Source organism: Oncorhynchus keta, chromosome 11, assembly GCF_023373465.1.
Source record: "Oncorhynchus keta strain PuntledgeMale-10-30-2019 chromosome 11, Oket_V2, whole genome shotgun sequence".
Lineage (NCBI taxonomy): Eukaryota > Metazoa > Chordata > Actinopteri > Salmoniformes > Salmonidae > Oncorhynchus > Oncorhynchus keta.
Window position 1 is genome coordinate 8,998,337 of NC_068431.1, and position 24,589 is coordinate 9,022,925.

A 24,589-nucleotide genomic window follows, 5' to 3' on the forward strand; every position below is an offset into this window, starting at 1 on the left:
ATGTAAAGAAAAGAGCTGTAAAGAAAAGAGCTGTAAAGAATATAGATGTAAAGGAAGAATCTGTAAAGAAAAGAGATGTAAAGATTATAGATGTAAAGAAAATAGATGTAAAGGAATAATTTGTAAAGAAAAATAGATGTACAGAAAATATATGTAAAGAATATAGATGTAAAGAAAGAATGTGTAAAGAAAAGAGATGTAAAGATTATAGATGTAAAGAAAAGTGATGTAAAGAAAAGAGATGTAAAGAAAGAATGTGTAAAGAAAAGAGATGTAAAGATTATAGATGTAAAGAAAAGAGATGTAAAGAAAGAATGTGTAAAGAAAAGAGATGTACAGATTATAGATGTAAAGATTATAGATGTAAAGAAAGAATGTGTAAAGAAAAGAGATGTAAAGAAAGAATGTGTAAAGAAAAGAGATGTAAAGATTATAGATGTAAAGATTATAGATGTAAAGAAAGAATGTGTAAAGAAAAGAGATGTAAAGAAAGAATGTGTAAAGAAAATAGATGTAAAGATTATAGATGTAAAGATTATAGATGTAAAGAAAATAGATCTAAAGAAAATAGATGTAAAGAAAGAATGTGTAAAGAAAAGAGATGTAACGATTATAGATGTAAAGAAAATAGATGTAAAGAAATCATGTGTAAAGAAAAGAGATGTAAAGAAAATATATGTAAATAAAATATATGTAAAGAAAAGAGATGTAAAGAAAGAATGTTTAAAGAAAAGAGATGTAAAGAAAGAATGTTTAAAGGAAAGAGATGTAAAGAATATAGAGGTAAAGAAAATAGATGTAAAGAATATAGATGTAAAGAAAATATATGTAAAGAATATAGATGTAAAGAAAAGAGATGTAAAGAAAGAATGTGTAAAGAAAAGAGATGTAAAGAAAATATATGTAAATAAAATATATGTAAAGAAAAGAGATGTAAAGAAAGAATGTTTAAAGAAAAGAGATGTAAAGAAAGAATGTTTAAAGGAAAGAGATGTAAAGAATATAGAGGTAAAGAAAATAGATGTAAAGAATATAGATGTAAAGAAAATATATGTAAAGAATATAGATGTAAAGAAAAGAGATGTAAAGAAAGAATGTTTAAAGGAAAGAGATGAAAAGAATATAGAGGTAAAGAAAATAGATGTAAAGAAAGAATGTGTAAAGAAAAGAGATGTAAAGATTATAGATGTAAAGAAAATAGATGTAAAGAAAGAATGTGTAAAGAAAAGAGATGTAAAGAAAATATATGTAAAGAAAGAATGTGTATAGAAAAGAGGTGTAAATTACATTTGAGTGACTACAAAGGATCAAAAGGAAAGTTCATATTAAGATCATTTTACTCGTCAATTGTTACCCCAGGTCCAACTGAATTACTGACTACTGCTTTATCCCAACCTTTGAAAGACACTTGTACAGTACATATACAGGCTGGAGAGGTTGGATCAGGGGACTGTTACAGACATATAGAGGTTGGAGCAGAGGACTGTTACAGACATATAGAGGCTGGATCAGGGGACTGTTACAGACATATAGAGGCTGGAGCAGGGGACTGTTACAGACATATAGAGGCTGGAGCAGGGGACTGTTACAGACATATAGAGGCTGGAGATGGGGACTGTTACAGACATATAGAGGCTGGATCAGGGGACTGTTACAGACATATAGAGGCTGGAGATGGGGACTGTTACAGACATATAGAGGTTGGATCAGGGGACTGTTACAGACATATAGAGGTTGGAGCAGAGGACTGTTACAGACATATAGAGGTTGGAGCAGGGGACTATTACAGACATATAGAGGCTGGATCAGGGGACTGTTACAGACATATAGAGGCTGGAGATGGGGACTGTTACAGACATATAGAGGTTGGAGCAGAGGACTGTTACAGACATATAGAGGTTGGATCAGGGGACTGTTACAGACATATAGAGGCTGGAGATGGGGACTGTTACAGACATATAGAGGCTGAAGCAGAGGACTGTTACAGACATATAGAGGTTGGATCAGGGGACTGTTACAGACATATAGAGGCTCGATCAGGGGACTGTTACAGACATATAGAGGCTGGATAGGTTGGATCAGGGGACTGTTACAGACATATAGAGGCTGGATCAGGGGACTGTTACAGACATATAGAGGTTGGATCAGGGGACTGTTACAGACATATAGAGGCTGAAGCAGAGGACTGTTACAGACATATAGAGGCTGGATCAGGGGACTGTTACAGACATATAGAGGCTGGAGATGGGGACTGTTACAGACATATAGAGGTTGGAGCAGAGGACTGTTACAGACATATAGAGGTTGGATCAGGGGACTGTTACAGACATATAGAGGCTGGAGATGGGGACTGTTACAGACATATAGAGGCTGAAGCAGAGGACTGTTACAGACATATAGAGGTTGGATCAGGGGACTGTTACAGACATATAGAGGCTGGAGATGGGGACTGTTACAGACATATAGAGGCTGGATCAGGGGACTGTTACAGTCATATAGAGGCTGGAGATGGGGACTGTTACAGACATATAGAGGCTGGATCAGGGGACTGTTACAGACATATAGAGGCTGAAGCAGGGGACTGTTACAGACATATAGAGGCTGGATCAGGGGACTATTACAGACATATAGAGGCTGGATCAGGGGACTGTTACAGACATATAGAGGCTGGAGCAGGGGACTGTTACAGACATATAGAGGCTGAAAAGGTTGGATCAGGGGACTGTTACATACATATAGAGGCTGGATCAGGGGACTGTTACAGACATATAGAGGCTGAAAAGGTTGGATCAGGGGACTGTTACAGACATATAGAGGCTGGATCAGGGGACTATTACATACATATAGAGGCTGGAGATGGGGACTGTTATATACATATAGAGGTTGGATCAGGGGACTGTTACAGACATATAGAGGCTGGATCAGGGGACTGTTACAGACATATAGAGTCTGAAAAGGTTGGATCAGGGGACTGTTCTATACATATAGAGGCTGAAAAGGTTGGATCAGGGGACTGTTCTATACATATAGAGGCTGAAAAGGTTGGATCGGGGGACTGTTACATACATATAGAGGCTGGAGATGGGGACTGTTATATACATATAGAGGTTGGATCAGGGGACTGTTACAGACATATAGAGGCTGGATCAGGGGACTGTTACAGACATATAGAGTCTGAAAAGGTTGGATCAGGGGACTGTTCTATACATATAGAGGCTGAAAAGGTTGGATCGGGGGACTGTTACGTACATATAGAGGCTGAAGCAGGGGACTGTTACGTACATATAGAGGCTGAATCAGGGGACTGTTACAGACATATAGAGGCTGGATCAGGGGACTGTTACACTGGGCGCCCATGGAGCAATTGTTGTGTGGTTTACTTCACCTAAGTAAAGTACCTAAGTGTGGTTTACCATCAAATACGCCCAGACTAATTAGTGTGTACCTTCGGTGTTTGTCTTGTAGGCCTGACAGTGCTGCAGAAGATTCTGGATACAGCAGCAGAGAGGACATGGCAGGTGACATCAGTGAACCTGGATAGTGGTATGGATCAGGTGGCCTTCCTGAAGGTGGTTCAGGACCTAGAGAAGAAGAAGGAGTACAACATCATCCTGGACTGTGAGCTGGAGAGACTCAACTTGATCCTCAACCTGGTAAATAACATCAGATTGATAGACAGTCCAGTAATGAAACAAGGGGGAGGTGACTATGCATGAAGAGATGGTCTGTAAAACTAAACAGATTAGTTCAGTAATTGGATTGGATGGGTTCACACCAACAAGAAGACCATGCAGCTAGAGTAACAAAATAACCCTTCCTCCTCTTACTGAGTATTACAACTCAAGCTATTGACAAAGGTTCAGTTACAAGGGGTTCAGTTTGAACACTGCTCGGTACTGTTATAGTGTCTCTGTTCTATACTGGGCCAGTCTCAGGGGGACAGTGGGGGGAAGTTGGTAATGAAGACAAAGATAGATGTGGATGACTTGGATTCCATGCTGATGCTGGAAGATCATATCATCAGCCAGTTCTCCAGGGACAATATTGTTCCCTGGTACCATTTATATATTGTACTATAAATAGAATCTCCACAGTGAGTAGAGCTGGACTAAAACTTTTTTTTTAAACCTAGCTTAAGAAACATTCATAGCAGACCTTTTTATAAATGTAGTCTATCTTGTTTGGGAGGGATAACAGTTCCTTTGAGCTATTTCGAATATGTAAAATCTCTTTTGTCCCGTTGGGCCAGTAGCCGAGAGGTCACTGGTTCAAATCCTTAAGCCGACTCGGTGAAAAATCTGTCGATTTGCCCTTGAGCAAGGCACTTAACCCTAATAGCTCTCGTACGTCGCTTTAGATAAGAGCTTCTGCTAAATGACTAAAATGTAAAAATGTCATGGTTTCTGAATAGCAGAGAGCTAGTGAAATTAGCATATTCAAAAACATGTAGTTTACAGATAAGCATTTAGAAATATGGTCAGGCTCAATTATCCCTGACGGCTGCTTCATTCTGTCTCCCAGAGGCGATCCCGGGCCTATCCATCACAGGTGTACTAGTGATTTTGATACAGATTGTGGACATGTGGTCATTAACGCTCTAATTGGGCTTCCCACAGTGACAGATGCCAAATCCTTCCCAGCCTTCCGCGGTGAGTTGTTCCAGCTGCCCCCTTTCTGCTGAGCACTGATATTTTACTCAGACATGCAGGCAGAGACAGGAGATGAGTAATTCATTTCCTCAAAGACAGGAACAATTAGCTTCTATTTGGGAGGACTGCGATACATTTTTTTTTTAATTGAACAATTATTCAACTAGGCAAGTCAGTTAAGAAAAAATTATTATTTACAATGACGGCCTACCCCGGCCAAACCCTAGGGATGGAAGGTAGCCTAGTGGTTAGAGCGTTGGACTTGTAACCGAAAGGTTTCTAGATCAAATCCCTGAGCTGACAAGGTTAAACTCTGTCGTTCTGCCTCCTGAACAAGGCAGTTAACCCACTGTTCCCCAGTAGGCTGTCACTGTAAGTAAGAAGTTGTTCTTAACTGACTTGCCTAGTTAAATAAAGATATATAAAAAAATTAAACCTAACCCGGATGACACTGGGCCAATTGTGCACCACCCTATGGGATTCCCAATCACAGCCAGATGTGATACAGCCTGGAGTCAAACCATGGACTGTAGTGACGCCTCTTGCACTGAGATGCAGTGCCCTTAAAACAGCTGCGCCACTCAGGATTAATGGGACACCTCAAGCCACATCTGGAATGCAATAGCTTTTAAAACGCTTTCATTGACGTGTTGCCAAATGGACATAATTTCCCCATTTTGTTATGCTTTCCAGATCGCTGCTCAGAAGAAGAACCTAAAAAATTACCACTACATATTGGCAAACCTGGTAAGTCTAGCCCTCTCTGAAACAACTGAAGCTTTGATGTAACATTGCAGGCTCCAATGTAATTTCATTGTAATTTTATTTTCAATCCATCTGAAATGTCTTCTTTGTAGATATTGCTGGAGCTCCCAGTCAAAGAGAACTCTACTGTGAAATTGATAGGATTTTTGTTGTTGTTGTTGTTGTTGTTGTTGATGTTGTTGTTGTTGTTGTTGTTGTTGTTGTTGTTGATGTTGTTGTTGTTGTTGTTGATGTTGTTGTTGTTGTTGTTGTTGTTGTTGTTGTTGATGTTGTTGTTGTTGTTGTTGTTGTTGTTGATGTTGTTGTTGTTGTTCTGATCACAACGCTACTGACGCCCCCATTGAGAAGTAAAATAACACTGTACCTTCATCCCCACTGAACGATTACAAACACGTAAGCACAACTGCAGTTTCATCTTTTGCAGAATTGATGGAAACTGATTGTTTAGACTAATCTATGGTGGCGTTGTTCCATGATTTGGTGCCTGTTCATCTTCTTTGTATCTGACAGACCAGTAGAGCTTCTGCTTGTCTGTGCAGAACACAATGTAGACAGATTGCTGATTACCCACTGAGCAAGTATATGATCATTTCTACTCCTTTAAGACAATTGTAGGGCTCTGAGCTTCTTTGTGTTTGTGTGTGTGTGTGTGTGTGTGTGTGTGTGTGTGTGTGTGTGTGTGTGTGTGTGTGTGTGTGTGTGTGTGTGTGTGTGTGTGTGTGTGTGTGTGTGTGTGTGTGTGTGTGTGTGTGTGTGTGTGTGTGTGCATGGGCGTGCTTGTACATGCTTACACCATACTTGCGCATATATATATATATATATGGTTGGTTTTATATATATATATATATTTGGTATATGAATGTGTGTGTGCTTTTGTTCTTTGCGTAACAAAACAGAAGCTTGTTTTCCATTATTATTAATGGGCTCGATTCATTGCTTCGTGTTAATATTCATTGGCCACCAGACCCAATGAGTTCCTAAATACCAGCAACAGTAGGTAGGAGCTCTGTTAGAATGATTCTGCATTCCACACATATCCAATTGTAGTGAAGCATAGTTGCCTCGTAAGTCATTCCATGTCTAGGTTTGCCTGTCACTTTAGCATAGCTGCATATAGAGATCAGCGGTCAACTGTCTGTCACCCATGAAGCAACAAGCTAGCCTCTATTTTAAATCACATCCAATTGTATTTGTCACATGCGCCAAATACGACAGATGTAAACCTTACAGTTAAATGCTTGCTTACAAGTCCTTAATAACCAAAAATGCAGTTTTAAGAAAAATACCTAAAAATATATATATATATATATAAATAAATGTAGCAAATAATTAGAGAGCAGCAGTAAAATAACCATAACGAGGCTATATACAGGGGTAAGAAAAATGATTCGTCCAGTTCAAGGTGAGTAATCGCTGTTCTGATGTCCAGAAGCTCTTTTCGGTCATAAGAGACGGTAACAGCAACATTATGTACAAAATAAGTTACAAACAATGTGAGAAAAAAAAGAGCCCATAAAGAGCCCATAAAGAGCCCATAAAGAGCCCATAAAGAGCCCATTGTCACGCCTTGGTCATAGCGTTTTGTGTTTCGTTATATATTTGGTCAGGCCAGGGTGTGACATGGGTTTATTTTGTGGTATTTCGTGTTGGGGTTTTGTGTTATTGGGATTGCGGCTGAGTAGGGGTGTTGCATAGGCTTGGCTGCCTGAGGCGGTTCTCAATCAGAGTCAGGTGATTCTCGTTGTCTCTGATTGGGAACCGTATTTAGGTAGCCGGGGTTCACTGTGTATTTTGTGGGTGATTGTTCCTGTCTCTGTGTAGTTTCACCAGATAGGCTGTATTAGGTTTCACGTTCCGTTTGTTGTTTTTGTATTTATTTAAGTTATTTCATGTATCGCTATCTTCTACATTAAAGACATGAGTAACCACCACGCTGCATTTCGGTCCGACTCTCTTTCAACAAACGAAGAACGCCGTTACACCCATAAAACAGCGGCCATCTTTCTATGTTTGCCTCTCACGTTAGCATAGCTTCATATAGAGATCAACCACCCGATCCACTACCTGTTCACCCCGCAATCATCCAGAAGGCGAGGTCAGTACAGGTGCATCAAAGCTGGGACTGAGAGACTAAAAAACAGCTTCTATCTCAATGCCATCAGACTGTTAAACAGCCATCACTAGCACATTAGAGGCTGCTGCCTATAGACATAGGCTAGGAATCACTGGCCACTTTAAGGAATGGAACACTAGTCACTTTAATAATGTCTACGTATCTGGCATTACTCATCTCATATTTATATACTGTATTCTATACTATTCTACTGTATCTCATTCACTTAATAATGCTTACATATCTATCATTACTCATCTCATATGTGTATACTGTATTCTATACTATTCTACTGTATCTCATTCACTTAATAATGCTTACATATCTATCATTACTCATCTCATATACTGTATTCTATAATATTATATTGTATCTTAGTCCGCAATAACATCTACTAATCAACATGTATGTGACCAATCAAATGTGATTTGATTTGATTTGATTTGAGATCTGAGGTCAGCTGTCGCCCATGAAGCAACAAGCCAGCCGCTTGCTCTAGTGGTGTGTCTTCTTGTGTTATACACAGCACTTCACCAGGAGAGGATGCTGTATGTTTGGCTTAAGGGTTGCATGTCAGGTCTAAACATCCACTCCAGAGGGCTCAACTCAAGAGGTCTAGAAACATTTGTTGTGGTAGAACACGTAAAGTGGACTGTGAAATATAGGGGGGGACGGGGGGACGGTGACTTCACCGTCAGGATTGTTAAAATCCTAACTGGATTGAGCCGTAGGAAACATAGATAATAATGATTATAAAGGTGGCAAGATGCAACACTCCGTGGTTCCTTACCATTTGAACCATTTGCCAGATGGGGCACACACACACGTACCCACACACACACACACACACACACACACACACACACACACACACAGTTTAGTCTTAGTTATCAGCCTGTGAAGACTCCCTAAACTTCCAACACTCTTATTATTATTTATAGCCTCGGGGGGGGATTGGAATATATGATCTGTGACTTTTTATCATTCAAATAAAGCATTCAATGAACATTTGCTGAAGCCTGTTTCCGAGGCTAGCTGCAGCGTAACTCCAGCTGGGTAAGTTTAATGTAGTTAGACGTTCTTACTCTGGAGACACAGGTAATTACATGCAAACAAGGTGAGGGGAGCCGCTCCCACTTGGTTGTCCACCGTATCCCTAAGTCAATCAAAGATAGCACTAGGAACAATTCAATTTGAAGATCCGGAATAACCTCCGACAAGCAGATTTGTAATTACATGTCCTTGTTCCACTTGTGTAATAACCTATACCGCTAAACCCTTATTACAGTATAATTACATAGTATTTACATAGTAATTACATGTAACTACTATGTTATAAATATCATGTATTGCTATTTAGTTACATATTCATTAGTGTACATTTAAGGTGAAGGGTTACCGAAGTTCCATTTTGAAGTCGTCATGCTGTGTCTGATGTGTGTTTTAATGGACTGTACACATTTCCTTGAATGCTCAGAGACTGTGGGAGTGCTGTCCCGCGTTTTACTTGATTCTATCTTATATATCAAAATAGTAAAAGAGGGCAGATGCAGTCGAAAAAGACATCTGCTTGTCAAACTGTAGAATAGTGGTTTTTCATTTCCTGCTTCATAGATTTGTAGTGACTCTGCCTGGATCTGCCCACTGGGCACAGACATCAGTTCAACATCTAGTTTTGATTTACATTTGGTTGAGTTGTGAACTAACGTGAATTCAATGTGAAATCAACAGAAACAGTCACAATGTCGTGGATATGGGTAAGAATGTGGCTGAAAATATTCACAATTCCCAGACGTTGATGACTTCATTTAAATCCAATCAGTTTTCCATGTTGATTCCACGTCAAGCACATTGACTTTTAGGTGCTGAAATGAGGTGGAAACAACGTTGATTCAACGTCAGCACATTGACTTTTAGGTGTTGAAATTACTTGGAAACAACGTTAATTCAACAAGTTTTTGCCCAGTGGGTGACTTCTCAAGTGGGGTTGAACAGCTGAATAGCAGCTCTAAGACATCGAAGCTTTCAGTACCGGCACTCTGAAAAAACACAGTCATCCGAGGATCTGCTCCATCCTTACGGCTAAGCCAAGTTTGGTTCTGTTTTGTTTACTTAGCTTAAGTTTGCTTCTGTTCTATGGTAAGAATTTGATTCCTTCTTTCTCAGGGATTTTTGGACATGAACTTCACTGAGTTCCAGAAGAGTGGTGCCAACATCACCGGGTTCCAACTAATGAACTACTCAGACGAAAATGTCAGCAAGGTCATAGAGGAGTGGGTGGACTTTGACAGCAAAGACCTTAAGCTACCCAAGAGAAGACTGAAGGTATGATCAAACTGTCTCAGAGATCTTTCCAGTCATGTTCTCAAGATTCCAATAATGTTGCCTCCTTGGAATTGTCCTCTTAGTACACAGGAGCCCTCACATACGACGGAGTGAGCGTCATGGCAACCGCCTTTCAGAACCTCCGGAAGCAACGTATTGACATCTCCCGGCGAGGCAACGCTGGCGAGTGTCTGGCCAACCCACCAGCTCCCTGGGGCCAGGGTATCGACATCCAGAGAGCTCTACAGCAGGTAGGCAGATAGCACCACTCACTCCACAGCCACAGGGAATAGAAGGACTAGGCTTAAAACTCAACGCTAGCTGCACAGGCAATTAATCATGTATGACTATGAGAAATACTGTACAATAGAAAACAATACAAACTTAATTAAGTACTATTGTGTTAAACCCTCAGTTAAATGCAAACTTGTGAGCTATATGTACAGTAATCCTTAAATAGTTATCTTGTGACCTGTAGAATTGTAGGATTTCAAATATTATGTTAGATATCATGCCATGTCAAAACAACCAGCTGGTAATATTGGAATCCTGAAATACCAATCTTGTGTTCTTGAGATAATTAATTTTTGCAGTTTTTGCTCTAAGCTATAATATAATCATACAGTATTGTGTAAAAAATATATTATATCGGTGGTAGGCAACAGGCGGCCCGCAGGCCAAAACTGGCCCATCAAGTGATTATTTTTGGGGCTCACCAAAGTTTTTAGTAAAAAAAAAGAATAATAATTATAGGATTTTAGCTTTTGGTAAAAAAAAGGACTGATAAATCACCAGGAAATCACTAAAATTGAGTTTAATTTAGTAAATCTGTTCCCAAATATTCCCACCAATATAAAAAAGGAGACGTTATAACGTCATCAAAGAAATCTCTTTTCCCCCAACCATCCGCTCAGACAAACATCTTCCCGCAGCTGAATCTAGTTGTCTACCCTTGTATTAGGTGTTGATTTCTTTGCGTACTGTAGCGAGTTGAGCGTTATTCGTTTCTCAGATTCCAGGTTGCACAGATACAGGTCTCAGAGAGTTAACAGTTCTTCATACCAATCCTGGTCCATATCTGGTTTGTCCTACAGGTTCGAATTGAGGGCCTGACTGGACATGTCCAGTTTAACGAGAAAGGCCATCGGACCAACTACACGGTCAGCGTCATGGAGCTGAGCCCGAGTGGACCGCTGAAGGTGAACTGGGACTTGTCCGTAACCTCTAGAATTATCAATCAACCTCTTTTTATCCTCCTCAGGGGAAATATGTTGTGTTAGATAGTTAGGTCGGATACTGTATGACACTTGACCTTATACCAGTAGGAGTAATTCATCAGAGAACATCACCCTCAATGGACTCATCATCTCAACTGTAATTGTCTGGACACATTGTTTTCATCTTAACTACAAATCCTTTTTTAAGACACTTTGTTAAACAAAACTTGGCTAATCATTCACTAGCATTGTGCCCAGCAACAAGAACCCCTGGAGCCAAATTGAACCACTGGAGCCAAATTGAACCCCTGGAGCCAAATTGAACCCCTGGAGACAAATTGAACCCCTGGAGACAAATTGAACCCCTGGAGACAAATTGAACCCCTGGAGACAAATTGAACCCCTGGAGCCAAATTGAACCCCTGGAGCCAAATTGAACCCCTGGAGCCAAATTGAACCCCTGGAGCCAAATTGAACCCCTGGAGCCAAATTGAAACCCTGGAGACAAATTGGCTTTGCAAAAAATGAATGTCCAATGTTCACATCATACCAGTATGTGACATATTTGTTTTCATAGCTCAGTTGTAGGATAGTCATATTATTTATTCATATCCGAAGAATTTATTTGTCAATCAGAAAATGAATTTCCCTAGCTCTTCGAGTTTCTAATATATCAATATATATTTCATTTGGGAAAATGCACAGCATATCAGAGTAAATGAGCTCAGCAAAAAAAGAATCGTCCCTTTTTCAGGACTCTGTCTTTCAAAGATAATTAGTAAAAATCCAAATAACTTCACAGATCTTCATTGTAAAGGGTTTAAACACTGTTTCCCAATTAATGAACATGCACCTGTGGAATGGTCGTTAAGCCACTAACAGCTTACAGACGGTAGGCAATTAAGGTCACAGTTATGAAAACTTAGGACACTAAAGAGGCCTTTCTACTGACTCTGAAAAACACCAAAAGAAAGATGCCCAGGGTCCCTGCTCATCTGTGTGAACGTGCCTTAGGCATGCTGCAAGGAGGCATGAGTACTGCAGATGTGGCCAGGGCAATAAATTGCAATGTCTGTACTGTGAGATGCCTAAGACAGCGCTACAGGTAGACAGGACGGACAGCTGATCGTCCTCGCAGTGGCAGGTAACAACACCTGCACAGGATTGGTACATCTGAACATCACACCTGAGGGACAGGTACAAGATGACAACAACAACTGCCCGAGTTACACCAGGAACGCACAATCCCTCCATCAGTGCTCAGACTGTCCGCAATAGGCTGAGAGAAGCTGGACTGAGGGCTTGTAGGCCTGTTGTAAGGCAGGTCCTCACCAGACATCACCAGCAACAACGTCGCCTATGGGTACAAACCCACCATTACTGGACCAGACAGGACCGAAGGAATGAGCGTTACACCGAGGCCTGTACTCTGGAACGGGATCGATGCAGGGTGGAGGTGGAGGGTCCATCATGGTCTGTGGCGGTGTGTCCCAGCATCATCGGACTGAGCTTGCTGTCATTGCAGGGAATCTCAAAGCTGTGCGTTACAGGGAAGACATAATCCTCCCTCATGTGGTACCCTTCCTGCAGGCTCATCCTGACATGACCCTCCAGCATGACAATGCCACCAGCCATACTGCACGTTCTGTGTATGATTTTCTGCAAGACAGGAATGTCAGTGTTCTGCCATGGCCAGCGACTAGCCCAGATCTCAATCCCATTGGGCACGTCTGGGACCTGTTGGATCGGAGGGTGAGGGCTAGGCCCAATCAACCCAGAAATGTCCGGGAACTTGCAGTTGTCTTGGTGGAAGAGTGGGGTAACATCTCACAGCAAGAACTGGCAAATCTGGTGCAGTCCATGAGGAGGAGATGCACTGCAGTACTTAATGCAGCTGGTGGCCACACCAGATACTGACTGTTACTTTTGAATTTGACCCCCCTTTGTTCAGGGACACATTATTCAATTTCTGTTAGTCACACGTCTGTGGAACATGTTCAGTTTATGTCTCAGTTGTTGAATCTTGTTATGTTCATACAAATATTTACACATGTTAAGTTTGCTGAAAATAAATGCAGTTGACAGTGAGAGGATGTTTCTTTTTTTGCCAGCAGCTCATTGGCTATAGTACTCAGTGAACCAGCAGCTCATTGGCTATAGTACTCAGTGATCTTGCATATTGTATTTGGAGCAAATTCCTCGTATCATTTGGCATGCAAGGTATTTGTACATAAAGATGACTCTCTTTAATGTTATCACCGACACAGTCTTACAACCTGAGAGTGAGATAAGCTGGCCCTGACGTACGGTAGGAGGTGTTGGTATAGCGTAAGGACTAGCTAGGGGATTAGCTATATGAGTTAATGGATGTTCTTATACCAATACAAAGAGGTGTAATGGGTTTGCACTCAAAAAATATATTGCATAAAGCTTACTTCATCATTCAACATTTTTTTTCACTGCGTCAGGGATAGTTTCGTCTTTACAGCCTTCTTTATTGTTTAGGTACAGCTTTTGGTAATTCAAAACAGCATTTGTAGGGAACAGCAGATGGGTAGCAGGTGGTTGTAATCAGGGTTGCCACTCATCTGCCATGTGATGTGGCTTTTCTGGTCTACCTGTATACAGACTAGTCATAAAAAAAGATACACTTATATGCTGTGGAAGCGGACACAAAGCACAACTCACAAAATCAATCGCCCCAGGTGTCCACTCGCCTAAATACATCACATCAATTGATGAGATAGCCCACCACAAAGAACATCAGGCAAAGCTGTTCATAAATATTCAGGGCCCTCATAAACGATATGCTAAATCTGATGTAGACAGTGTTTTTATGCCCACGCTACGTGTGTGTAGGCTAATTGTGCTTCATAAAGCCAGTGATATTAATATGTCTTACACTATAAATAGAAGTGTATGATTTCCTCGTCTGTGTGTGTTGATAGACTGTACTCTTTCTGACTGTAGGTGGGCTACTGGAACGAGAATGAGAACTATGTGAACACTATAAATAGAAGTGTATGATTTCCTCGTCTGTGTGTGTTGATAGACTGTACTCTCTCTGACTGTAGGTGGGCTACTGGAACGAGAATGAGAACTATGTGAACACTATAAATAGAAGTGTATGATTTCCTCGTCTGTGTGTGTTGATAGACTGTACTCTCTCTGACTGTAGGTGGGCTACTGGAACGAGAATGAGAACTATGTGAACACTATAAATAGAAGTGTATGATTTCCTCGTCTGTGTGTGTTGATAGACTGTACTCTCTCTGACTGTAGGTGGGCTACTGGAACGAGAATGAGAACTATGTGAACACTATAAATAGAAGTGTATGATTTCCTCGTCTGTGTGTGTTGATAGACTGTACTCTCTCTGACTGTAGGTGGGCTACTGGAACGAGAATGAGAACTATGTGAACACTATAAATAGAAGTGTATGATTTCCTCGTCTGTGTGTGTTGATAGACTGTACTCTCTCTGACTGTAGGTGGGCTACTGGAACGAGAATGAGAACTATGTGAACACTATAAATAGAAGTGTATGATTTCCTCGTCTGTGTGTGTTGATAGACTGTACTCTCTCTGACTGTAGGTGGGCTACTGGAACGAGAATGAGAACTATGTGAACACTATAAATAGAAGTGTATGATTTCCTCGTCTGTGTGTGTTGATAGACTGTACTCTCTCTGACTGTAGGTGGGCTACTGGAACGAGAATGAGAACTATGTGAACACTATAAATAGAAGTGTATGATTTCCTCGTCTGTGTGTGTTGATAGACTGTACTCTTTCTGACTGTAGGTGGGCTACTGGAACGAGAATGAGAACTATGTGAACACTATAAATAGAAGTGTATGATTTCCTCGTCTGTGTGTGTTGATAGACTGTACTCTCTCTGACTGTAGGTGGGCTACTGGAACGAGAATGAGAGCTATGTGAACACTATAAATAGAAGTGTATGATTTCCTCGTCTGTGTGTGTTGATAGACTGTACTCTCTCTGACTGTAGGTGGGCTACTGGAACGAGAATGAGAACTATGTGAACACTATAAATAGAAGTGTATGATTTCCTCGTCTGTGTGTGTTGATAGACTGTACTCTTTCTGACTGTAGGTGGGCTACTGGAACGAGAATGAGAACTATGTGAACACTATAAATAGAAGTGTATGATTTCCTCGTCTGTGTGTGTTGATAGACTGTACTCTCTCTGACTGTAGGTGGGCTACTGGAACGAGAATGAGAACTATGTGAACACTATAAATAGAAGTGTATGATTTCCTCGTCTGTGTGTGTTGATAGACTGTACTCTCTCTGACTGTAGGTGGGCTACTGGAACGAGAATGAGAACTATGTGAACACTATAAATAGAAGTGTATGATTTCCTCGTCTGTGTGTGTTGATAGACTGTACTCTCTCTGACTGTAGGTGGGCTACTGGAACGAGAATGAGAACTATGTGAACACAGCGGTGTACACGCCGGTGGTTGAAGAGTTCTTCGGACTGCAAAACAGGACCTACATCGTGACCAGTATCCTTGTGAGTCCGACTAGAATGAATGAATTACATTTTATTTTCGTGTCAAATCGGCAGTTGCCTTATGGGATTAATTGATACATAAAGAAACATTACAATAATTCACTGTGATAATTTAAGTAATACTTCTTCTTCTAGCTTAACTGATAGGCTCAATGTTTGGATGCTGATAATGGGTTTCACTGAGGAAAAAAGGACAATATTTTGAGGCTGTGTTTGATATGACTATACTGGAAAATAGGGATATTTAGGCTGGATTCACACAGGGATAGAAATGAGTGGCAACCATCCCAGAAAAGATTGGACAGTGAATTTATTTTAACTTTTCATATCCAAACGGCAGGGTTTATATTTCGTACAGCACATTCATCCATCGAAGCAATCCCTAAAATGGGCTATCATTACCAGTGGGTCAAGTCATCTACATGAGGGAGGGAAGGGGAGAGAGAGCGAAAAAGAGAGAGAGAGAGAGGGAGAGCGCAAGAGAGGGAGAGGGAGAGAGAGAGAGAGAGGGAGAGTAAGGAATGGGGAGGGAGAGAGTAAGGGTTTGGGAGAGAGAGAGTAAGGGATGGGGAGAGAGAGAGAGAGGGAGAGAGAGCCCTTGTGTGTCTCAAAATGCTTCTGGCTAAATCTGAACTCTGAAATACTGTCCTTGTGAAACTATCTCAGCCCCACTATTTCCCGATTGTACTCTATGTTGTGTTCACCTGTGGCCTGGCCATGAGGGCTGCTTTCACAGCAGCTCTGTTCTGCTTTACCTGGAGGATAGACCCAGAGCTCCACACAGCCCCTTTACAGTCATCCTGGCCTGGCCAGTCAGAAATACCAGGAGTGCTGCTTGCCCATCAGATCTGAGTCACCCGACACTGAGGAGAAGGTGTGAGATTGTGTCCAGATCCCCGGGGGTAGCCACTTCCTCGCTATGAATAATGTCATTTGAAGGCCCCTTCGTATACACAAAGCAATTGACAGAAATTGATGTGAAGCCCCATGGTTGTAAACAAGTTCATGTATTATACCGTACCATGTACACGTTTTTTTTAATCCAGGGCCCCCTTTATAACGTTTGAAAAATGTCACAAATGCCTTCCCAAATGTTATTCCGCTACCAAATATGTTTTATTATGGTCATTTATATGAACCCTCAATTTAATTATATTACTCTCTTTTACAGAAAGTGATTAGATCAATTGATAACGACGGAGTATCAGTATACTTTCCAAGCAAAGTCAGATTTCTTTGACTCCTCAACTTTAGAAATGCGTAGCTCAGCTTCCGAATATCATAAAGACAAACCAAATTTATTCCCATATGCATCCGAGGGACTTTTTCCCTCTGGTATTTTATCACTTGTTTCTAGCCCAAAGCATCGCAGATTTATGCGTCGTTTTAGATTAGTGTAAACAATTGTGACATACCTACGGTATGTACTTTTTTTACCCCTCAAATCAATGCAAGTCCCTCGGAACCCCTAGAGTACATTGTCCCAGAGAAAGCCGGACATGGAAAGTCCCTGGGAACCCCTAGAGTACATTGTCCCAGAGAAAGCTGGACATGGAAAGTCCCTGGGAACCCCTAGAGTACATTGTCCCAGAGACAGCTGGACGTAGAAAGTCCCTCGGAACCCCTAGAGTACATTGTCCCAGAGACAGCTGGACATAGAAAGTCCCTGGGAACCCCTAGAGTACATTGTCCCAGAGACAGCTGGACATAGAAAGTCCCTCGGAACCCCTAGAGTACATTGTCCCAGAGACAGCTGGACATGGAAAGTCCCTCGGAACCCCTAGAGTACATTGTCCCAGAGACAGCTGGACATAGAAAGTCCCTGAGAACCCCTAGAGTACATTGTCCCAGAGACAGCTGGACATAGAAAGTCCCTCGGAACCCCTAGAGTACATTGTCCCTGAGACAGCTGGACATGGAAAGTCCCTCGGAACCCCTAGAGTACATTGTCCCAGAGACAGCTGGACATGGGAAGTCCCTGGGAACCCCTAGAGTACATTGTCCCAGAGACAGCTGGACATGGAAAGTCCCTCGGAACCCCTAGAGTACATTGTCCCAGAGACAGCTGGACATGGAAAGTCCCTGGGAACCCCTAGAGTACATTGTCCCAGAGACAGCTGGACATGGAAAGTCCCTCGGAACCCCTAGAGTACATTGTCCCAGAGACAGCTGGACATGGAAAGTCCCTGGGAACCCCTATAGTACATTGTCCCAGAGAAAGCTGGACATGGAAAGTCCCTGGGAACCCCTAGAGTACATTGTCCCAGAGAAAGCTGGACATGGAAAGTCCCTGGGAACCCCTAGAGTACATTGTCCCAGAGAAAGCTGGACATGGCAAGTCCCTGGGAACCCCTAGAGTACATTGTCCCAGAGAAAGCTGGACAATGCAAGTCCCTGGGAACCCCTAGAGTACATTGTCCAAGAGAAAGCTGGACATGGCAAGTCCCTGGGAACCCCTAGAGTACATTGTCCCAGAGAAAGCTGGACATGGAAAGTCCCTGGGAACCCCTAGAGTACATTGTCCCAGAGAAAGCTGGACATGGAAAGTCCCTGGGAACCCCTAGAGTACATTGTCCCAGAGAAAGCTGGACATGGCAAGTCCCTGGGAACCCCTAGAGTACATTGTCCCAGAGAAAGCTGGACAATGCAAGTCCCTGGGAACCCCTAGAGTACATTGTCCAAGAGAAAGCTGGACATGGCAAGTCCCTGGGAACCCCTAGAGTACATTGTCCCAGAGAAAGCTGGACATGGAAAGTCCCTGGGAACCCCTAGAGTACATTGTCCCAGAGAAAGCTGGACATGGCAAGTCCCTGGGAACCCCTAGAGTACATTGTCCCAGAGAAAGCTGGACAATGCAAGTCCCTGGGAACCCCTAGAGTACATTGTCCAAGAGAAAGCTGGACATGGCAAGTCCCTGGGAACCCCTAGAGTACATTGTCCCAGAGAAAGCTGGACAAGAAAGTCCCTGGGACCCCCTAGAGTACATCGTCCCAGAGAAAACTGGACAAGGAAAGCTTTATAAATGTCCTTTTTAAAAATGTGTGAAAAATGAATGGTGAATGCGTGCAGAGTGAAGGAAACCATGAAAAACAAACATCAATGTTGTCCTTCATGTTTCCTAGGAATCTCCATATGTGATGCTGAAGAAAAATCATGAGCAGCTGGTGGGGAACGATAAGTATGAGGGCTATTGTGTGGAGCTGGCTGCCGAGATCGCCAAGCATGTGGGCTATACTTATAAACTGGAGATCGTAGGGGATGGAAAGTACGGAGCCAGAGACGCTGAGTCCAAGATGTGGAACGGGATGGTGGGCGAGCTCGTTTATGGGGTTAGTAACCATCTCATGAACACACTGGGCAACTCACTAGGCTCTGAGAGAGTAGAAATGTGTTAATTGTACAGTCTCAGTCAACACAGCTGTCCATGGAATTCGTCCAATAGCAAGGACACATTTGGAATGCAACCACTTTCGGTTTATATACTGTAGTAGCAGTAACCAAAATGTTGCAGATGTGGTCCAATTTGTAAGTCGCTCTGGATAAGAGCGTCTGCTAAATGACTTAAATGTAAATGTAAATGTACAGTATCTGTCGTTTATACAACGGGTGGGTCTAATCCTGAATGCTGATTGGTTAGAACCGCATTCCAGCCGGTGTCTATTCCACAAGTTACTACCAGCTAAATCTATGAGGTTAAAATGCCTATTTACTCTATTCCATCTGACTGTGCAATCCACTGTCTCATCAGCCCAGCCAGGCAATTTATAGACTTCATCTTCACTATAAAAAGCATCTTGACATTATTTCACATGTCCTTTAGACTAACATGTAGTTTTCCAAGTACACACCATCTTTTATCTCAACCTTCACTCTAGCCTTTTCCCCCAGTCAATATTCAAGATTCAATATTCATACAGACACAACGTTAAGCCTTAATCCTTTACATAACAAATGCACACAAAAGAAGTGCCCAATGATTTTGTTAGTGGCTGTTTGTCACATACTAAATACGTGAAAACAAATGCAATGTGGCCTTTAGTATAAATAATGTTTCCGTTGTGTTATTTTACAAGTCTGGAGCATATACTTATCTACATTGTACATTTGTACATACATTTGTACATATATTTGTACATTTGTACATACATTTGTACATATATTTGTACATTTGTACATACATTTGTACATTTGTACATACATTTGTACATACATTTGTACATACATTTGTACATACATTTGTACATACATGTGTACATTTGTACATTTGTACATACATTTGTACATTTGTACATACATTTGTACATTTGCAACTGTAGCCAAAGGACATACTGCAGGGCATGCTTATTTCATTCCAATATTATGTGTTTTTTAAAATGTTTTACATACATTCTTTGTGATAACATCAATAACATCGTGTTGGAGAAGTATTTCACAGCTTTACTTCAGAAAGGACGCAGCGTGTCCTTACAAGTTCTGAGATATATATTCGGACAAAGGTCTATACCTCTCACTTGACATATCCAGCAGCTTCCTCAATGTCAAAACACAATTCAGATGGGCCTTGATAGGCTGCCAATGTTGAAGTGATAGTGTGACAAGAAGTCAAAAGCTGTTGTCTGGTAACCAAAGAATTGGGCAACAGGCAACAGATTGAGAACAGTACCGTATCTGGATTTGTATTCCAGGAAGGCTGTTATTGAAACGTCCCTAACAGAACTGTCACTTCTCATATCTTCCATTGTTCATGTGAATCATGTCAAAACACTATTTCTCTGCCCTCAGGAAGTTGAGATGAAAGATACGCTCCTAGTTTGGTCTAGGGTACAGTAGAATATTTGTTCTGTCATTACAATGAAAGAGGTGCTGGGTGGACTCAACCAAATCAAGTCTCTTTTTCTCTCTCAGTGTTGTAAGCCTAATATTTCTTGAAAGGGATTCATTATTATTCAGCTTGAAAAAGCTCAGTGTTTATGTTAGCTGGAGAGTGATTTTAGAAACTTGTCTTATGGGAACAGAGTTTACTATTACTGAGCCGTATGCTAATCCTTGGGATTTACATTCCTTCACATCACCTTAAAGGGGCAATCTGCAGTTGTTACATCCATTTTTGTTTATTTTTTAACTTACGGACCCATTGATTCTTGAATAAAATTGCTTATTGATGCCTCATGAGCTTAGTTCAACTTTTGTACCCCATCAGGACCCCAAAATATAAGCTTGTTTTACTCCATTATTATAAACAAAGTCAATGTAAACAGACACCATATAGCTTCAGGATATGGCTAAAACTATCATTTGGTGTCGTGGATGGTAAGTCCTTGAATCGATAGCTCTGTCTATGAATTGAAAATGGTTACATTTATTTTTTTCTTTATTTAACTAGGCAAGTCAGTTAAGAACTATTTCTTATTTACAGTGACTGCCTACACCAGCCAAACCTGGACGACGCTGGGCCAATTGTGCGCCTACCTATGGGACTCCTATGGGACTCCCAATCACAGCTGGTTGTGATACAGCCTTCGTGCACTGAGATGCAGTGCCTTAGACCGCCATGCCACTCAGGAGCCCTGGTTTCTTTAGCCACATCCCTCAGTGTTTTACCAAAGCAGGGGAAATGCTTTGTCATTGCTGCAATTGCTGATTGCCCCTTTAAGGAAATGCTTTTGTCATATCCACTTGAAGTCTTTATGGCTGGAAGGACGAATACAGACATGGATTTCTGAGTGTAGGGATAATGTTTGAAGCACAAATACAGACGTGGATTTCTGAGTGTAGGGATAATGTTTGAAGGACAAATACAGAGATGGATTTCTGAGTGTAGGGATAATGTTGGTGAATGATACATTGAGGGAAAGCTACATAGATGAACACGTAATTCTCTCCTTGACTCCTAGAAAGCAGATGTAGCAGTAGCCCCGTTGACCATCACCCTGGTGAGAGAGGAGGTGATCGACTTCTCCAAGCCCTTCATGTCCCTGGGCATCTCCATCATGATCAAGAAGCCCACCAAGTCAAAACCTGGAGTCTTCTCCTTCCTCGACCCACTGGCCTACGAGATCTGGATGTGCATCGTGTTTGCCTACATCGGTGTGAGCGTGGTTCTCTTCCTGGTCAGCCGCTTCAGCCCATACGAGTGGCAGGGGGACGACTCAGAGGGAGAGGAGGGCCAAGAGCAGCAGCAGAGACAGCAGTCGTTCAGTCCCAGGAGAGAGCCAGGACAGTCCCAGTCCCAAAACCAGGGCCAAGGACAGGGCCAGTCCCAGTCCCAACCGGGCCAAAACCAGGGCCAAGGACAGGGCCAGAGCCAGAGTGAGGGGCACACCAATGAGTTTGGGATATTCAACAGCTTGTGGTTCTCGCTGGGCGCCTTCATGCAGCAGGGCTGTGACATCTCGCCAAGGTAGGCAAACCTTTTTTCGACCCCCCACTCTTACCTGTAGTGTTTCCACTAACAACATCCTTTCACACTATAAAAGTCTCCCCACGGTGAAGACATGGAAGATGAGTCATCAGCAGAAAGGATACAGAGGCATCCTGCCGAACAGAACAGATCAGATCGGAAGATATCAGAACATATCAGAAAATAACAGATCAGAACAGCAGAAAAGAACAGAACAGAACAGAACAGATCAGAACAGCAGAAAAGAACAGAACAGAACAGAATAGAACAGATCAGATCAGAAGACATCAGAACATATCAGAAAATAACCGATCAGAACAGCAGAAAAGATCAGAACAGATTAGAACAGATCAGATCAGAACAAAACAAGAGCAGACTGACTGACAGTATGACTCGACTGGGCCTTAAGGAGCCTGTGTTCTTATCACAACCCAAGACAGCAGTCATGGGGTGCAGGCCAGACCCTTGTATGGCGTTCCCTAGGTCCAAGCCCAGCCCCAGGGTCCAGTCCAGGCTGCTGTTGGAGGTGCGTGTAGTTGTGCTCTTATCAGGGCAGACGTGGACATCAGCAGAAGCTTCTAAGATAAAGAAGAGAGTTTACATGTTGATTCTTGGTGAAGACTCAAATTCCTAAGATATTAGATGGATTATTTTTGGTTCTTACAGGATTCCTTCCTTCCTGTGAGTTAAGAAAAGGGTTTACTTTTTTTCATGTTGATTCTTGGTGAATGATCTGTGCCCCTGCCTGCCTGCCTGCCTAATCCTGACCCAATGCCCTGCCCCTTTGTTTCCAGCTAACCATAACCTATGTCCTGCGCCCCTGCCCTGCCTGCCTGCCTAGCCTGACCCACGCCTGCCCCTTTGTTTCCAGCTAACCATAACCTATGTCCTGCGCCCCTCCCTGCCTGCCTGCCTGCCTAACCTGACCCAAGCCTGCCCCTTTGTTTCCAGCTAACCATAACCTATGTCCTGTGCCCCTGCCTGCCTGCCTGCCTAGCCTGACCCAAGCCTGCCCCTTTGTTTCCAGCTAACCATAACCTATGTCCTGCGCCCCGCCCTGCCTGCCTGCCTAGCCTGACCCAAGCCTGCCCCTTTGTTTCCAGCTAACCATAACCTATGTCCTGCGCCCCGCCCTGCCTGCCTGCCTGCCTAGCCTGACCCACGCCTGCCCCTTTGTTTCCAGCTAACCATAACCTATGTCCTGCGCCCCTCCCTGCCTGCCTGCCTGCCTAGCCTGACCCAAGCCTGCCCCTTTGTTTCCAGCTAACCATAACCTATGTCCTGCGCCCCTCCCTCCCTGCCTGCCTGCCTAGCCTGACCCAAGCCTGCCCCTTTGTTTCCAGCTAACCATAACCTATGTCCTGCGCCCCGCCCTGCCCGCCTGCCTGTATACGCCTGCCCCTTTGTTTCCAGCTATAACCTATGTCCTGTTATTCCTGCCTGCCTAGCCTGACCCAAGCCTGCCCCTTTGTTTCCAGACCATAACCTAGTCCTGCGCCCCGGTCTGCCTGCCTGAGCCTGACAGCCTGCCCCTTTGTTTCAGCTCCATAACCTATGTCCTGCCCCTCCTGCCTGCCTGCCTGCCTAACCTGACCCAAGCCTGCCCCTTTGTTTCAGCTAACCATAACCTCCTCCTCCTGCCTGCCTCCTGACCCAAGCCTGCCCCTTTGTTTCCAGCTAACCATAACCTATGTCCTGCGCCCCTCCCTGTGCCTGCCTGCCTAGCCTGACCCAAGCTGCCCCTTTGTTTCCAGCTAACCATAACCTATGTCCTGGCCCGGCCCTGCCCGCCTGCCTGCCTAGCCTGACCCACGCCTGCCCCTTTGTTTCCAGGACCATAACCTATGTCCTGTGCCCTCCCTCCCTGCCTGCCTGCCTAGCCTGACCTAAGCCTGCCCCTTTGTTTCCAGCTAACCATAACCATGTTGCCCAGCCCTGCTGCCTAGCCTGACCCAAGGCCCCTTTGTTTCCAGCTAACCATAACCATTTGCCCCCACCCGCCCTGCCTGCCTGCCTGTGACAGCCTGCCCCTTTGTTTTAACCATAACCTATGTCCTAGCCCCTCCCTGCCACATTGCCTAACCTGACCAAGCCTGCCCCTTTGTTTCCAGCTAACCATAACCTATGTCCTTTGCCTGCCTGCCTGCCTAGCCTGACCCAAGCCTGCCCCTTTGTTTCCAGCTAACCATAACCTATGTCCTGCCCCCTCCCTTTGCTCTGCCTGCCTAGCCTGACCCAAGCCTGCCCCTTTGTTTCCAGCTAACCATAACCTATGTCCTGCGCCCAGACGCCTGCCCCTTTGTTTCCAGCTAACCATAACCTATGTCCTGTGATTCCTCTGCCTGCCTAGCCTGACCAAGCCTGCCCCTTTGTTTCCAGCTAACCATAACCTATGTCCTGCGCCCCGCCCCTGCCTGCCTAGCCTGCAAGCCTGGTTGTTTCCAGCTTAATAACCTATGTCCTGCGCCCCGCCCGCCTGCCTGCCTGCCTGAGCCTCTTCTTTCTTCCCTAACCATAACCTATGTCCTGGCCCCTCCCTGCCTCTCTAACCTCAAGCCTGCCCCTTTGTTTCCAGCTAACCAT

The 24,589-nt window shown here is 43.2% G+C and overlaps 1 protein-coding gene across 3 annotated transcripts in view; it reads left to right on the forward strand.

Annotated features, from left to right (window-relative positions):
• Positions 1 to 24,589, forward strand: part of LOC118390085 (glutamate receptor 1-like) — a 124,273-nt gene that overhangs the window by 74,875 nt on the left and 24,809 nt on the right. For all 3 annotated transcript variants that reach the window (XM_052529374.1, XM_052529375.1, XM_035780285.2), the window contains exons 4-11: positions 3,466 to 3,653; positions 5,343 to 5,396; positions 9,694 to 9,852; positions 9,936 to 10,103; positions 10,947 to 11,051; positions 15,496 to 15,606; positions 18,729 to 18,935; positions 21,501 to 22,006. In XM_052529374.1, the coding sequence (XP_052385334.1) occupies positions 3,466 to 3,653; positions 5,343 to 5,396; positions 9,694 to 9,852; positions 9,936 to 10,103; positions 10,947 to 11,051; positions 15,496 to 15,606; positions 18,729 to 18,935; positions 21,501 to 22,006 (1,498 nt within the window). The remainder of the gene's footprint in view (positions 1 to 3,465; positions 3,654 to 5,342; positions 5,397 to 9,693; positions 9,853 to 9,935; positions 10,104 to 10,946; positions 11,052 to 15,495; positions 15,607 to 18,728; positions 18,936 to 21,500; positions 22,007 to 24,589) is intronic.